General features: G+C 40.0%; 1 protein-coding gene across 2 annotated transcripts in view; it reads left to right on the top strand.

Annotated features, from left to right (window-relative positions):
• The window catches only part of CERS6 (ceramide synthase 6), a 325,203-nt gene extending 314,752 nt beyond the window's left edge, over window positions 1–10,451 (top strand). Inside the window, exons 9-11 of one of the 2 annotated variants that reach the window (XM_019458536.2) lie at window positions 1,198–1,354; window positions 1,897–1,920; window positions 4,811–10,451. In XM_019458536.2, the coding sequence (XP_019314081.1) occupies window positions 1,198–1,354; window positions 1,897–1,920; window positions 4,811–4,963 (334 nt within the window). In that variant the 3' untranslated portion in view covers window positions 4,964–10,451. The remainder of the gene's footprint in view (window positions 1–1,197; window positions 1,355–1,896; window positions 1,921–4,810) is intronic. The other variant, XM_019458546.2, reaches the window with a different exon arrangement.
• The last annotated feature ends 5,262 nt before the right edge of the window (window positions 10,452–15,713 follow it).

Genomic DNA, 15,713 nt, shown 5'->3' with positions numbered 1-15,713 from the left:
AGTAATACACTTATAATGAATTATAAAATTCAGTTCCATACTATTGATTTTTGTACATTGTTCTCGAGAGACCACTAGTGTGACAGGATCAGAAACATACTTTGTGCATCTCCTTCTGGCCTATAAATGAGGGTTGCTGAAATTAGGGATGGGAAATCTGTTTGTGTCTATTATCCATTCCCCTTTTTTTCTTCTTATCCAAGTGCAAATTAAGTTTCTTTCCTTTTATGAACAAAGTAGTTTTCCTAACCTCCCTCAAAGCACTCATCATACTCTTATATTAAAATTAAAATTTTCTATATATCTGTCTTCTGTTCTTGTGGGAGTAGCCTATGTCTTATGAGTTTTCCATCCCTACCCCTTAGCCAATAAGTATTGTCCACCTAGCTTCTCCTCGGGTCCCAGAAAGCACTGCAGTGGCAGATGGTGGAAATACACTTAGATGAGTTTGGTCAACATCCTTAGATCTCCAGACAAAGCCCTGCAGTAAGCTTAGGAGGCAAGCAAGGAAGTTAGAGTGATTGTGAAGTTCTGTGGGCACCATGTTTCTTTATGGCAATAATATGAGTCCAGAAGGTATGAATCAACTTCTAAAGTCATAGGAGAGGACGCAGCAGGGACAAGAGTGAAGCACTGAAACCAGCCCTCATGTACCTACCCCAGGTGGCTGCTCCATCCTGGTCTTGATGATAGATTACAGAGAGAACAAATTACTTCAAATACTTTTTGCCTGGCTGTAAGTATATTCTAACCACCACTGTGCTAGGCATACAGTTTAAACTTCCTAACTAGTGTTTCTGGAATTAACCTTTGTTCCTGCAATGTAATGTTATCAAATAGTATTCCTCACACTTAAAGACCAAAGGCAACTTTGGAGACAAAACAGGCCTTTTAACAAGTAGTAAGAGAGAGAATGACAACCCAAAACGTCATGGAAATTAATGGAGGAAATGACAACAGAAGTGAAAGGGGAGAAGAAGTTCACTGGTCCAGCTGGAATTAAAATGAGTGTTAAGAAACCAGGGAAATAGTTCCAGTAAGGACTCTTCCAAGTACCTGGTCACGTTTCAGACCATCCTTGCAGGGTGGGACTAGTTAGTGGATATAGTTGGCTTTGTATTGGTGCGCACTAACTGAAGGGCCTTTGAAAGCAAAGTGGAAAGCTGTGTTCAGTGATTACTTTCTCTTTTTCCTTAGGGTGTTAAATACCACGTTATTTGAAAGCTGGGAGATCGTTGGACCTTACCCTTCCTGGTGGGTGTTTAATCTACTGCTGTTGCTAGTACAAGGCTTGAACTGCTTCTGGTCTTACTTGATCATAAAAATGGCTTGCAAAGCTATTTCAAAAGGCAAGGTAAGATAAAACTTGCTATTTCTAATATGTCCCAGAAAATTATATTTTTGGTTCTTCTTCATCAGCAGAAATACTATTATTTCAAAATTCATCAAAACTTGTATTTTTTCTTCATGATTTAGCATAACCTCCTAGAAACACAAACCAAATTTTCATTTTCTTCTGTCCAGTTAATTTTTTTTAACTTGTGGTATCGCTTTGATGACGATTCCCACTGATCTGTATTTATAATTCTAGATTTAATGATGATAATGTTATTTGTCGTGTTCTTTCACTGCCTCTGTCTCCCATGGTCCTTCTCTGATTAAACTTCTACCAAACAGAAATTTAATAATTTCTTTCCTTCTATGAAAAGGGTTGCTTGATGCGGCATGCCCATTTGTGATTTTTCCAATAAAACTCAGCTAAATATCTTTGTTTAAATATAGACTCATGAGGCTGATTCAAATAAAGTTTCTTGAGAGCAGTGGCTTTTCCAGAATGTTCTCTGTGACATTTTCTTACTTTCATTGTTTGTTCTCTTCCTTCTGCCACCCTGGAAGGCTGGGAAGTGGAACCCTTTACATGTAAGTTCCTCAGACCTCTCTCTCTGTCCTTGTTTTGGGTGCCACTCTTGCCTGTTGGAGGGGCACACAGATGCTTTTGTTCCCATGCATATTGTTCTGGCTAATCTGTTGGCACTGGCCAGAGGCTTTAACTGAGATGTGGCTCCCACCAGGTGCAAAGGATACCAGGAACAGCTCAGTGAGTGCCCTTTGCGTGAACTTGCATCCTGCTAAATTTTGCACGATCCAGCAGGAGGAGAGGAATTTTTTCACTGGTGTTTAACATGTTTGCTAAAAAAAAAAGAGAAATAGACCAAAGTGAAGTAGGAAAAACAGAACTAAGTTGGGGCGAAGATCAACGTGGTCCAGAAAGGAGGTCTGAGCATCAGCTGTTTGCCTGCTCTGCCCTGACCACTTGGTCCTGGCCTCTTCTGTGGAGCTCAAGGCATCTAGTTATGTACTATGAAGGCAGTTCTCAGCATCAGCTTTTATATATCCAACATATTTGGACCAAATAACTGTTGAGAAGCAAAAGGTTCATTTTTTTTCTCTGTGACCTCTTCATCCTTAAAATGAGCACGTATTTCTGTTAAAACACACTCCTTTCCTCATTTGGATAAAATTACATCAACGTGCACAATATTATCAGTATAACAGTAATTGGAGATGCAAGGGCACAGTAGATTCCATTACTTGTCTCCTTATTGCATTGCTGTTTCCACCAGACGTCTTGTCTTCTCTCCAAATTATTCCTCAGGCTTACATAGAGATGATTATTAATTTTATGGCAGATCTCAGGCTTCAGAATATCTTAACTGCCATTGCTCTTCATCCAGAACAGTAAGAATTCTTCATGGCCATGGGTAATGGACAGTATTTTTCTGTGGGTTATCTTGAGACATGTTAAATTATTAATTTCCTTGAAGGTAACATAAATATAGACTTTTTTTTCCAAATGCAATTAAAAATAATCTTACTAAGCATGCAAATGTAAATTAATCACTTTGAATCTGGAGTTTTCTTTCCTCTTTAGCAGCTTAATTTATGACTAATGGATTTCTAAATGTAGTGGTGCTTTACTATCATGCTATCTTTGTGACCCATGTTTTTTTTTTAAGTTAAAGTATCCTAAATAATTCAGTCCTTTTGGTTTTTCTGTATCTAAATCTTCTTGATGGTGGTCCTTTTGAGTTCAGTCTCATCTCAAGGAGCATTGGAGTGAAGTCCATTTTTACCGTATTTATTTTAGTTGTTTCTGGTTAGAAAGGAGCAGGGCCATGCATACATGTTCACACTCTGTCCTGTCCACACCCACCTGACAGAGATGACGTTGTCCTGCAGCAATGGTGGCTTCTCAAGTTGGGGGCAGTGGTGGCAGAGAGAGGATGTGATGTGAAAAAGCCCCCAGTTCATTCTGATATACCTCCCAGGAAACTCTGCCAATGCACTTCTTAGACAATCACGGGCAACTAGATTTGGGAAACCCAATGAAGCCAGGCCCCAGGTCCCTATTGCTACCCCACTTAGGAAATAAATGAACAGTGCTCAGTTACTCAGATGGCTTAAGGCCTGTTGGGTAAAAATGTTTACCATAATTTAGACAGAGTAAGAGGTTCAAACATGTTAATTTTAAAAGCAGTTGAGGATTTTCTTAAACCCTCCCTAAATGACTTTTTTTTTTTGTTAGACTGTGACTTTATTTTGTCCTTTATGGTAATGCATAGATTTATATGCTGGTGCCTAAGTTTGTGATCCTCATTACATAATGAGACTGGGTGGAGGACTGAAGAACCTTGGAATAATGATCAATAGATTTTCTTTGGAAAATATTGTATTTTACTTTGTTTTATTTTATTAATTTTTTTAATGTTTATTTATTTGTGAGAGACAGAGTATGAGTGGGAGAGGGGAAGAGAGAGAGGGAGACACAATCCGAGGCAGGCTCCAGGCTCTGAGCTGTCAGCACGACGTGGGGCTCGAACCCACAAACCGCGAGATCATGACTGAGCTGAAAGCAGACGCTCAACTGACTGAGCCACCCAGGCGCCCCAATAAATGAATAAACTTAAAAAAAATGTTTATTTATTTTTGAGACAGAGACAGAGCATGAGCAGGGGAGGGGCAGAGATAGAGAGGGAGACACAGAATCTGAAACAGGCTCCAGGCTCTGAGCTGTCAGCACAGAGCCCGACACAGGGCTCAAACCCACAAGTTGTGAGATCATGACCTGAGCCAAAGTCGGACACTTAACCGACTGAGCCACCCAGGCACCCCAATCTTTGGGAAATATTTTAAACTAGACCTCACCCAGCAGGTTCCCAAAATGCCTCCTATTGCCATTAGTTGTTACATAGTACATAACACATAATTTCTACTTAATTTTAGCAGATAGAATAGGAAAACAAATTAAATCATAAAATAATGCATTACAAAGCCAAATAAGAATGACTTTTTAAATGATCTAAGCTAGTGAATATCACAATTAGTGTGGCTAATCCTTTATGGGATTTTCATGGAGAATGTGATCATCAGAGAGTAAATTGATCCATTTGTACCAAATTCCTATAATGCCATTCCAATAGCATAGTGTGGTACTTTGCCAGTAAGAGTGGGTTTCACGGTCTGGTACATTCTCATTGTCCAAAGGTACCTTAAAGTCAGTATGTCTAGCCCAGCCCCCTATGATGCCAAATCTACCTACATTCCTTGATAATTGACTTTGTCACCCAAATTATATATCTCCAGTGAAGGAGAACTTACTATAATGGAATATAATAGGCAATATTCCTATCCTTTTTGACTTTTAACATTTGGATGTTTCTCTTCATGTACAATTACATGTACTTCTGAGCATGCCATACTTTAATGATTCCTTAGGAGCTGGTTGCATTCACCTTCTTGTATTCCACAGGTGTCCAAGGATGATCGAAGTGATATTGAGTCTAGCTCAGATGAGGAAGATTCAGAACCTCCAGGAAAGAACCCCCACACTGCAACCACCACCAATGGGACCAGTGGTACCAATGGGTATCTCCTGACTGGGTCTTGCTCCGTGGATGATTAATTACTCAAAACTACAAGTCCCGAACAAAGTGAACTATTTGTTCCTGGAAGCATTTAATAAGTTGCAAATGTAGTTCCTTTCATTATATCTCAGCACCAGAAACAAAAATTAGGATTATCTCAAAGCATTTTGAATAGTGCACTGCCATATGTCCTGTCTGTGAATGAAGAAGAATTACCATTCTCTATATGTAGGCATGCTGTATGTAATTGACACAAGGGAACAGTATTTGCATTTGTACTGTCTTAGAATATTATTTATATTTCGTATTTGTTTGTAAATCTGTGGACAAAAGAGGGTTTCCTCACTCCTTTTACTCTCTGGGTTCATGACAGTGAGGGAGATGCTCCATCTGCTTCTACCCCTTTCTATTGCTATGACTCAGTTCGCTAGGAGCATCAGCTTAATTTGTCACTTAGAACAAGCAAAACCCAGTGCAAGATTCTTGTACCACTCCAAATAGGTTTGCTTTCTTTGTATTACAGTGCCTGTTTTGAAACTGCCTATATAGTCTCAGTGACCATTTTCCCAGTGTAAAGTTCAATCAGGATGAGCTAGGCTTTTTAATTGTCACTCTTTGTGGTCAATTAGCAGTTCAAATTTAAAAGTATGGTTTGAAATAGACATAATGTCTTGTGCACACAGCCAAGATTTCTTTAGTGAGTATGATAGCTAATTGGAGATAAACCTTGTAGGTTACAGAGACTTTTTTTTTAATTCTCTATTATGATGTCAGTGCTTTGGCTCTGAAGGAAGACATTTGCTTAAGGTCATAGTTACAAACAATGAAGTCATTCTTACTATTGGGAATTTGTCCCTTGATCTGAGAATAGCAGAAAGAGAACAGCTGATTTCAACCAGATTTCAGCACTACCCCTATAATTACCACAGTCTTCTGTCATGTCATGAAAAAAAGAAGCTAAGCATATTTTGGGACAACAAAGGAGACTTCGAACAGTTGGCAAAGGTCACCTCTGGTGCAAAGCACTTTATTGCAACCAGCATTCGAGGAAGTGTCCTATCTAGTATTTGATTTTGATGTTTCTGTTTTTCTGAGTAACGTAAAACCAGTGGGAGAAGGAAGATTTTACTCTTTGTCTTTTCTCCTTAAATATGACCTGCAGTGACTCTCCTGTTATTAGAAACTGAGCAGTGTTGCACTTGAGGCCCTTTGGTTAGCTTCCTTGAAGATTTGTTCAGTTTCCAAGAATTTTTATTCAAATAGAGCTATTTCCAGAAAAAAATAATAAAAATTGTACTGGACTACAGCAGTATCAGCAGTGAGAAAGATTGTTGAAAAGTAAGTTGCTCTAGTCTCCTACATGGCAGTGTTATTTATGTATAAGTAAGAAAACCATACACATAAACCAAAGACTTTATCTGTTTTCTTCCACTTCTAAGTAAGAGGGAATAAAAAGGTATTACAAACACTTACTTCATGAACAAAACAAGAGTCCAGAACCACAGTGCAATAATATAAATGTGAGTCAAAGGATAGTAAAGACAACAGCAGAAATAGTAGGGAGTGCACATCCTGCTTCCAGCCATACACATTCGATTCTAATTTTTGAAAAAAATTGAGATGAATCTTTGTGCCCACAGTTCACAACCTGTGAGTTAATAGTTAATACTCCCAAAGTAAAACCTCACACTATAATATTAAATCTTTCCCCTCTTATATACGAAATAGTATGTTTCTGATAAGGTCCACAGTAATAATTAAAGAGCCTTAGACATATGTCTGTTGATAAAACAGTGCAACTAATTCTTCTTGTAAAGCTTTATTATTTTATTCAACAAAACAAGAATATGTCTAGGAGTGTAAGTTGTGGATGGTTTGAGACCAATCATAAAACATCAATAGTACTTGTTAGTCATCTGAACATCTGACATCTGAACATCTCAACATCTCAACGTCTGCATTGATAAAATGCAGATATATCAAATGGAACAGCAAGCATGTTATATAGCTGAAAATTTTTGAGGTGAAAGTTTCCTTTTTTACCAACTAAAATATGGAAAAGAAGAGTGAGTTGTACCTTGCTTTAGTGTCTGGAGCAAGTCCTCTCAATGGGGGAAATAAACCAGAGAACCACAGCGTGTTCAAATTTGGATCATCTGACACCCCACCACAGAAGAATAATTTGAAAAGATTGGCTTGTAAATTAATGGTTTAGAAGAGTTGCATGAAATGAAGTAAATTGAGTTAGTCTTTAGCAAAGGCAAATCTAAGCAAACTTTTGTTTCTCCCAAAAGTCACTTAGAAGGAGGACTGAGAATACTCAGAGCCTCAGTGACCAGTGACATTAACTTAACACAGTCCCCTATATATCTATAGATTTTTATTTGATTTTGCCTTTTAGGGCAAAGAGTTCTTTTTGACTAATCAAAGTTGGTGTTTGTAGGCCTGTTAAGATTAAAAATAATACATTTCTGTCTACTCCTCCCCCATGGTAGCATGATAAGACTGAGAGAGAAAAATATGTGAGATATCTTATCTTCTACTTGTGCCAGGCCATAGCTTTGGAAGTGTATTTTGTAAATTCCACTGTAGGTTACTGAGAGTGTTGTTTCCCATTAATTAACTTAGCCTGTGCTGAGATCTCCTTCCTCCTGGTCATATTCAAACCTTCCCAGGGTACCAAGGGGTATGTGGGAAGGAGTCTAGAAAAAGTAATATTTTATTCTCTAATGCTATAGCTTTTCTAGATCTCTTAGTGGGGAAAAAAAGTAGAAAATTGAGTAGAATTTGGCCTTGAGTCAATAAATGATATGAAAATGTGTGATCCATGTATGTACATGTATATTTCTCCAAAAACATGATAAAACCAAAATATCACAGACTCATCCTTACCCATATTTTTTTTCATAAAAACTATCCATCGTGTACAATAAAAACTTCCCACCTCCCTCTCAACTTCCTGTTCATACTCCTCACCCAGCTGAAAGTGGTAGGATCCCTTTGGCCTCTTGCCTCAGAGCTAGGATCACAGAGGGCCTAAGGTCAGAGTATAAGCCAAATATAGTTCGCATTTCCAAATTCAGTGGTACGGATGTTGAGAATAGAGGAGTAAGTGTCAGTGTTATGGATTATTAAGCTGAATGTTGGTGAAAAATGCGTATGGTTGCTGCTTCACCCCACGGTTTTATTAACATCCAGTCCCTGCCAGGCTGCTAGACAGATGGTGTCTTGAGGTACCATCCAGTAATGAAACAGGTATCTGACAAAAATGAACTAGGAAGAAAGGTAGGATCCCCAAAGAAAGCAAGCAGTTGGGTCACAGAAATAACTCTTCCGTGAGATGAAGTCCGACTATGTTTAGCCAAACTGGTAGGTGAACCTCAAAATGTTCAGTTCTGTTGCCAACTTTCCATTCTGAGTATTTGATAGAGGTTGGATTTGAGCAAACTGAATGCTTTCACCTTGGGCAGAAAGGGTCTGGATCTCCCACTCTATTTATTTCAACCTCATTGCTATTTGGGCTGAAGTAAAAAATGAGATTTCCGTTCAGTTCACCTGAGTCTTTGCAAAAAAGCTCTTCAGAGAGAACTTTATGGACACCAATGATTGTTCCCATTCTCTTCATGATTTTGCATCTATAGTTCTTTTTTCCCCTTTCTTAGAAATGTTAATGCCAAAGTTGCCTGAATATTTGAGTATTTTTCCTTAATTTGAAGTGTACAGAATAATTCCAGAGGTGTTAAAAGATTCTGTTTATTTGTGTCTGTGATGATGTCGTTGTGTCCAGAGAGGCTTCAAGAAATCCTTTAGAAACAAAAGGTTAAATGTTTACATTTCATGTGATATTTGAAGTCTTAAGATACTAATTAGCATACTTCTTTTTTCTTTGTCTTTGGCTGATTCCTGCTTTGTAGATAAATATCCGTATCCCTGAAATGTTTATAACATTCAAGCAAGAAAAAAACAAATGACATCAAAGTCAGCCTGATGAGAAAGTGATGACAGGGCACTTTCAGGTGTTAAGTAACTTGTATGGAAAGAGGAAAGGCAGTTAGCTCCATTCATTGCACTTGCTGCCTAGCATGCTGTTCCCGAAAGGAATACCCTCAGTAATTATAAACAGTTCTTGAAGTCATGCCGAATGCAGCAGGTAGTAGTTAGTACTGGTTCTCTATGGCCACCAGGTAGTTCTTTATAGCAACAGGCCAGCAAAGGACCCTGTGGTTTGCCTTTGTGTGTATGGCCTCCCCTCCTCTAGGGGGCGCTTAGTAGACAAGCCCTAGGCCTGTCCATTTGTCCACTCTATGCTGTTGTAACTTCTCTAATACCTATTCAGAGGGAGCAGACCTGATGCTGCTTTTATTAGAGAAGATAAAACATCCTAAGTGACAGTTTGTAAGGTCTGCAGACACCCAAAGGAGAACCTTAGTCTTTTCCAGGTATTTCCAACTTAAGTTCAACCTGAAGCCTTTGAAAGGAATGCCTTACCAAATGGCCACAAGCTAAGACCCCATCAGATCAAAGAAATAAAAGTCTTGGCAACCAGATGGCATATCTTATGGTGTCTCCACAAGACTAAACATTCTCAAGATGGCCAGGAACTGATGGGAGGGAACTGTTAGCCCAAGATCTGTCTTGCTCATCTCATCCACCCACATTCCTTTCAGACTCCTGGAACTCTTGATAAAAGGAAGCCAAAATATTGTCACTTATCGGCTATCCATTTTCCAGTAGCCTTTGGGTCAGTTGATAACCACACTTCTTTCTCTACCTGATTCCATTTTTATTAAAAACTGTTGTGCCCACGTGAGCCTGTTTTTCTTAACACAGGTCCATGAAAGCTTGGTTTCCTCTTTTGCTATGTGTCACATGGCCTGGAAATCAAGACAGCAGCTGTTGGTATGGTCTCCGTGCTAAGTGAAAAATTAGATTTTATAGAGGTAACTTTTTTTTTCTTTTGGACCTACAGTAATTTTTTAAACTGTCATTGTAAAACTGCCCTTAAAAAATTAGAGGCTTTTAAAGATTACTTGCCAAAGATAAATTAGCTCTGTAATAGGAACAGTTATGTGGCAATTCTGGGACTTTAACTTAGAGATTCATTAATTTAAAGATGGAATACACCCTCCAAGTGTGATTTCCAAAAGTTTCATAAAGCCTCTAAACCTGTGATTCTCATCAGCTCTCGGTTTGCCCACAGAATCAGTTACCTCCATAGCCATTTCTTGTCAAACAAGGGGGAGAGGGTTAGTTTTGGGATTTGATTGTTTTTAATTTGCAGTGAGAAATAGGGTAGGTGATAATACCTTACTTGTTTTCTTAAGACAATTCAGTGCTTGGGCATCTCTGTCAGAAATGGAATGATGTACTGTTAGCCAATTAGAATTATTTTATGTATTGTTGTGTTTCGCTGATTTTTATATGAAAATATAATTATTCATTCCTGATCTCTGGAAGCAATCATTATTATGAGGATCATTTTACTTTGGAAACACTTTCATAATAAAGATAAGTATTAAGAGTAAAGTGTGAATGCCATTTTCTGTAAGCGCTACCCAGCCTGCGTTGGTAATATGTCACATCTTCCTGGACAAGATTTATTTCAGGGCACACACCATCCTGCCAGTTTCCTGCAAACTTTCCTTAAATCCCAGTTTCATAATGGGATTCATAATTCCAGTTACATAATCCCAGGAATCATAATGATTACTGAAAAGGCGGTATTATTTGTTAGATATATGTTATTTTGTCAAGAATTTGGCTAAGCTACTCCATAGTATTGCTGCCCGAGCGTCCATTTTGTTTGCCAGGTGGCCTGCAGGGACTGTTAACTGACACAGTGCTGGTGCCTGTCCTGGAAAGCAGCCCCGAGTCACCAGCAAATATAGGTCCCTGATATGACTTCCCCAGCAGCTCTTGTGATCATAGTCTCCTCTGCCTGCCAGTACCTGGATGTCTTCTGTGCCTCTTAGCTAAGACCACCATGGGATTTACCAAAACCCCGCTTTTTTGAATTCACCCATCCAGCCTTAGCCTCAGAAGTCCAAAGCACTCTACTCACGGACTCTAGTAAAGGTGTGTGCCCCAGGTCTTGCCTCTGTCTTCACCCTGCCTTCACCAACCTGTGTGGCCTCTCGAGGCACGCTGTGCACCTCCCCCCCCGCCATGACCTGTGAATAATAAACCTCTCTGTTTCAATTTCTCTTGTGGTCTGTTGTTGAACTTCGGTTCACCATCTGACACCTTGTGCTCCACTTAACAAATATCAATTTAACATAACTGAAAGATTTGTATGTTGAAAATTAAGATATAGAGGTGCTGGGGCGGCTCAGTCGTTAAGCATCTGACTTTGGCTCAGGTCACGATCTCATAGTTTGTGAATTTGAGTCCCACATCGGGTGAGCACAAGCCCCATTTCAGGTGAAAACAAGCTCCACTTCAGATGAACACAAGTCCTGGTTCGGGTGAGCCTCGCTTCTCTCTCTCTCTCCCTCTCTCTCTCAGTCTCTCTCCCCCTCTGCCCCTCCTGAGATTCTCTCTCTCTGCCCCTCACTCATTTGCACCCTCTCCCTCTGTTTCAGAAAAAAAAAAAAAATATTAAGATCTAAAAACTTCAATGTTAGATTTTATGTAGGGCTTCATTCTGGAAAAAAATATTAAATGGTATTCATAGAGGTAACAGTTCAAATATATCAGACTGCACTGATTTTTCCAAATTATAAAAAGAAGCACTTAGAACATAACAGTCCAAAGTACAACACACGCAAAACTGTCCCTGCCCGTGTGTGAACACCTCATGGGAGCTTGACTGATACCTTCTCGGGGTCCACGCCCTACTTTGTTAGGGCTTCTCTCCCTCTTTCTCAGTCTTCCCCTATGTAACTGTCTCCCCAGCTGCTCTTCTGCTATAAGCTTATGTCATCTAATATCTCAAGAGCCATAAAAATAGCACTGACATTCAACCAGATACACCCCCACTACCACCACCACCAGTATTATGAAAAATAAAGCAGACACCCTATCAAAAATCTTACAAATATTAAAACCACCTCCAACAACAATCTGAGGCACAGAAAGATAGGCTATAAGCAGATATACCACTCTGGAAGCCGTGGACTCTTCCAGTTCTCTAAGTAGAGCAGGATCTAACTATAAGCATCCCTCCCACATAGCCACAATGCAGCTCAGCCTCTCTAGAACCCTTGCTGCTGGGCCAGCCACTTCCACCCCGGGCACATGTTATTTCTGCCCCCTAATTCTGTTTCCACTGAGCCTGCACTGGCTTCACCAGAAGCAGCGGTGGCAGTGCGAACAACAGTGACGGAGGACATGACAACCAAGCAAGGGGGTGGTACAACGGAATCTACCAGTGTGTGGGGTGATCCCTCAGAACCATTGACCACGGAGACCGGAGCCTGAGTGCCACAACCTTGATTATCTCCAAAGCTGCTGTAGATGAGGAAGCAAAAGTCCTGTTGTTCCGGGGGCACCAGTCAGTTAAGCATCTTGGCTCAGGTCACCATCTTCCAGTTTGTGAGTTCGAGCCCCACAGGAGGCTCCCTCTGACGATGAGGAGCCTGCTTGGGATTCTTTCCCTTCCCCTCTCTCTACCCCTCCCCAGCTCAAGCTTGTGCTCTCAAAATAAATAAACTTTAAAAAACTTTTTTAAAAAGCTCTATCATTCCTAAACATTAAAGGTAAAAAATTACATAAAGCCTGTATCAGACTCTAGGCGGGAAACAGAAAGTCACTCTCAGATGATTCCGTTGGAGAAACTTCAATAAAAGGACACTGAGGAATGGATGAGCTCAGAAGCACCCAGAGGCCAGCAAGCCAGGGGAGCTGTTACCTCCCAGGGCTGTAACCAGACGCCAGTGACAGGGCGCGTCATGGAGGACAAGCTGCCCGGCCCGTGGGCTGTAAACCCAGCTGGGGAGCAAAGACACTGACATCTCTCTCTTCCTGCTTTCTCATACCACCCATTGGCTGAACTCAGCCAGAAAGCCGCCAGCAGGAGCTCCAGGAGATGTAGGTGGTAGAGGTCAGTCCCTCACCTTGTAGAGCAGAGATGTGGTGGGGAGGAAACAGAGGAGCCAGCAGAAGGCTGGTATTCCTAGAGCGTCACCTAGAGCCCGGTGTGTAATAGGGCACAAGAAATGTTTGTTGGAGAAACAAATGAATCTACTTAAGACAGTACTAGTAAGATAGGAGCTCTCAGCAGTTAACACTGCTGCTGAGCGTGAAAGCAAGATGAGCATGACAGTGCACTTGGCCTCCAACTCTATGAACTCGGCATTGCCGTGTGCGTGTGCGTGTGTGTGTGTGTGTGCATGCACCAGCTTTTCTCACTGCTGCTCAGCACAGAAGCTGAGGGGCTTTGTGGCAGGGCTCAGGGTAGGGAAGCCACCTGTAGTACCGGCATCCCAGACGGGGGACAAAGCACCTCAGGGGAAGAAGACGAAGGACTGAGGCTGGAGAAGTGTCTCGAAACAAACAGAGAAGAGGGCTGCCTGAGTGGCTCAGTCGGTTGGCGTCTGACTAGAGATTTTGTCTCAGGTCATGATCTCATAGTTTGTGAGATTGAGTTCCACAGAGCCTGCTTGGAATTCTCTCTCTCTCTCTCTCTCTCTCTCTCTCTCTCTCTCTTTATGTCCTTCCCCCCCACTTCCCACCCCCCCAATGTGCATTCTCTCTCTCAAATAAATAAACATTAAAAAAAGAAGAAGGAACAGAAGAGCAGAAAAGGTGTTGAATTACTGGAGAACAAATGGAACAGAACTGTGAAAACATGGGGGGAGAAGCTCTAAGCTCTGGTACTCAAGACTAAGTTTTGAAGCAATTCTTTAGGCAAGAGGTTGATTTATTTTTTTTTTTAACTTAATGAATGATGAAAATATTTGTATAGCCAAAAATAACTTGAACAACAAAGGCTCCGGTTCATGACTGTATCACTCAATCATTTAAAAATATAGAGAGCTCAGGGTACCTGGGTAGCTCAGTCGTTCAAGCATCTGACTCTTGATTTCAGCACACGTCATGATCTCATGGTTTGTGAGTTTGAGCCCCACATTGGGCTCTCCACTGATAGCACAGAGCCTGCTTGGGATTCTCTCTCTCTCTCCCGTCTCTCTCTGCCCCTACTCTACTCGTGCTCACTCTCTCTCAAAATAAGTAAACTTCTAAAACATTTTTTAAATAAGTTATAAAATAAATAAATAAATAAATAAATAAATAAATAAAATAAACATTAAAAAAAATAGAGACCCAACCAGGTGCCAAGAATTATCATGCGCACTGAAGATAGAGGGGTAGAGAAGATAGATATGGTTCCTACTTTCATGGAGCAGACAATCTTCAGTAAAAGAAAGAACACACAAAACAAAGAAATAAGGACTATTAGTTTGCTAGTTCTACCATAACCCCAAATCAGACTAGGTTACGTGGACAAAAGAAATTTACTTTCCCCAGTCCTGGAGGCTGGAAGTCCAAGATCAAGGTGTCAGCAGACCTGAGACCTGTCCTCCTGGCTTGCCTTCTCATTGTGTCTTCACACAGTCATTCCTCTCTAAATCTATGTCCTAATCTCTTTTCTTAAGGATGGCAGTTATATTGGATTAGGGCCCACACTGAGGACTTCATTTTACCTTAATTGTCTCTTTCACCATTGATGAAATTTGTTTATTAGTCTCATTTTTCCAACAAAAGGGACAAAACAAAGTTTCAAGGGTATTATAATCAGGAGAAAGTTAACATCCCCCATCTTCTGCAATAAATATTGATTCATATATGCAATCTATTTCTGGGGCTTTTAGAGATGTGCATGCGGAATGCATAAATGGAAATGGTACCTTAATCACCTCTTTAAAAGCCCTGTCTCCATATATGTACACGATAAATCACTAAATTTTATTCCTGAAATTATTATTACACTATATATTAACTAACTTTGATTTAAATTTAAAAAAATAAAATAAGGGCACCTGGGTGTCTCAGTTGAAGTGTCCGACTTCGGCTCAGGTCATGATCTCGCCGTCTGTGAGTTTGAGCCCTGCGTCAGTCTCTGTGCTGACAGCTGGAGCCTGGAGCCTGCTTCGGATTCTGTGTCTCCCTCTCTTTCTGCCCCTTCCCAGCTTGTGCTCTGTCTCTCTCTCAAAAATGAAAAAACATTTAAAAAAATTTTTAATTAAAAGATAATAAAAGCATCCCACTTAAAAAAAACAGATGAGTGTCTCATATTTGAGTTGCATTTCATCAATAATTATGACTTGAACTCAGAGTCACTTTTACATATGTTCTTACCCAATATTATAAAAATTTTTTTAATGTGAAAAAAGAAAAAGAGAAAGAAAGAAAGAAAGAGAAAAAGAAAAAGAAAAAGGAAAAAAAGAAAGGCAGAATAACTGCTTGATTTTGCCCCTTCATTTACCAGTTTTCAAATCAAGTTCAGTTTAGTTTACTAGTATCCAAAGATGTCATTCTAGATCCTCTGTCTGAACTGCATGTGAATGTAAATTTCTTCTTACTGTTTTATATCCAACCCCTCAAATTTGTATAGTGACTAAGCAAAACACAATCATCATCTTTAGAAGAGCTAGACACTGGAAATATACATAATTCGGAAAAACTAGAATCAGAAAAAATTATCCTGTTAATTGTTTTGGTGGTTTTGATAGGTTGGAATATTTCTAACTTCCTGAAACCACATCTGTTAAAATTTAAACAATATTTAAGAATAATACAGAGAAGGGCACCTGGGTGGCTCAGTCAGTTAAGCATCTGACTCAGGCT

This window comes from Panthera pardus, unplaced genomic scaffold (genome assembly GCF_024362965.1).
Source record: "Panthera pardus isolate Hobbes unplaced genomic scaffold, ASM2436296v1 HiC_scaffold_10, whole genome shotgun sequence".
NCBI lineage: Eukaryota > Metazoa > Chordata > Mammalia > Carnivora > Felidae > Panthera > Panthera pardus.
Note: the sequence above shows the minus strand (reverse complement) of the source record. Positions and strands in the feature narration are given on the sequence as shown.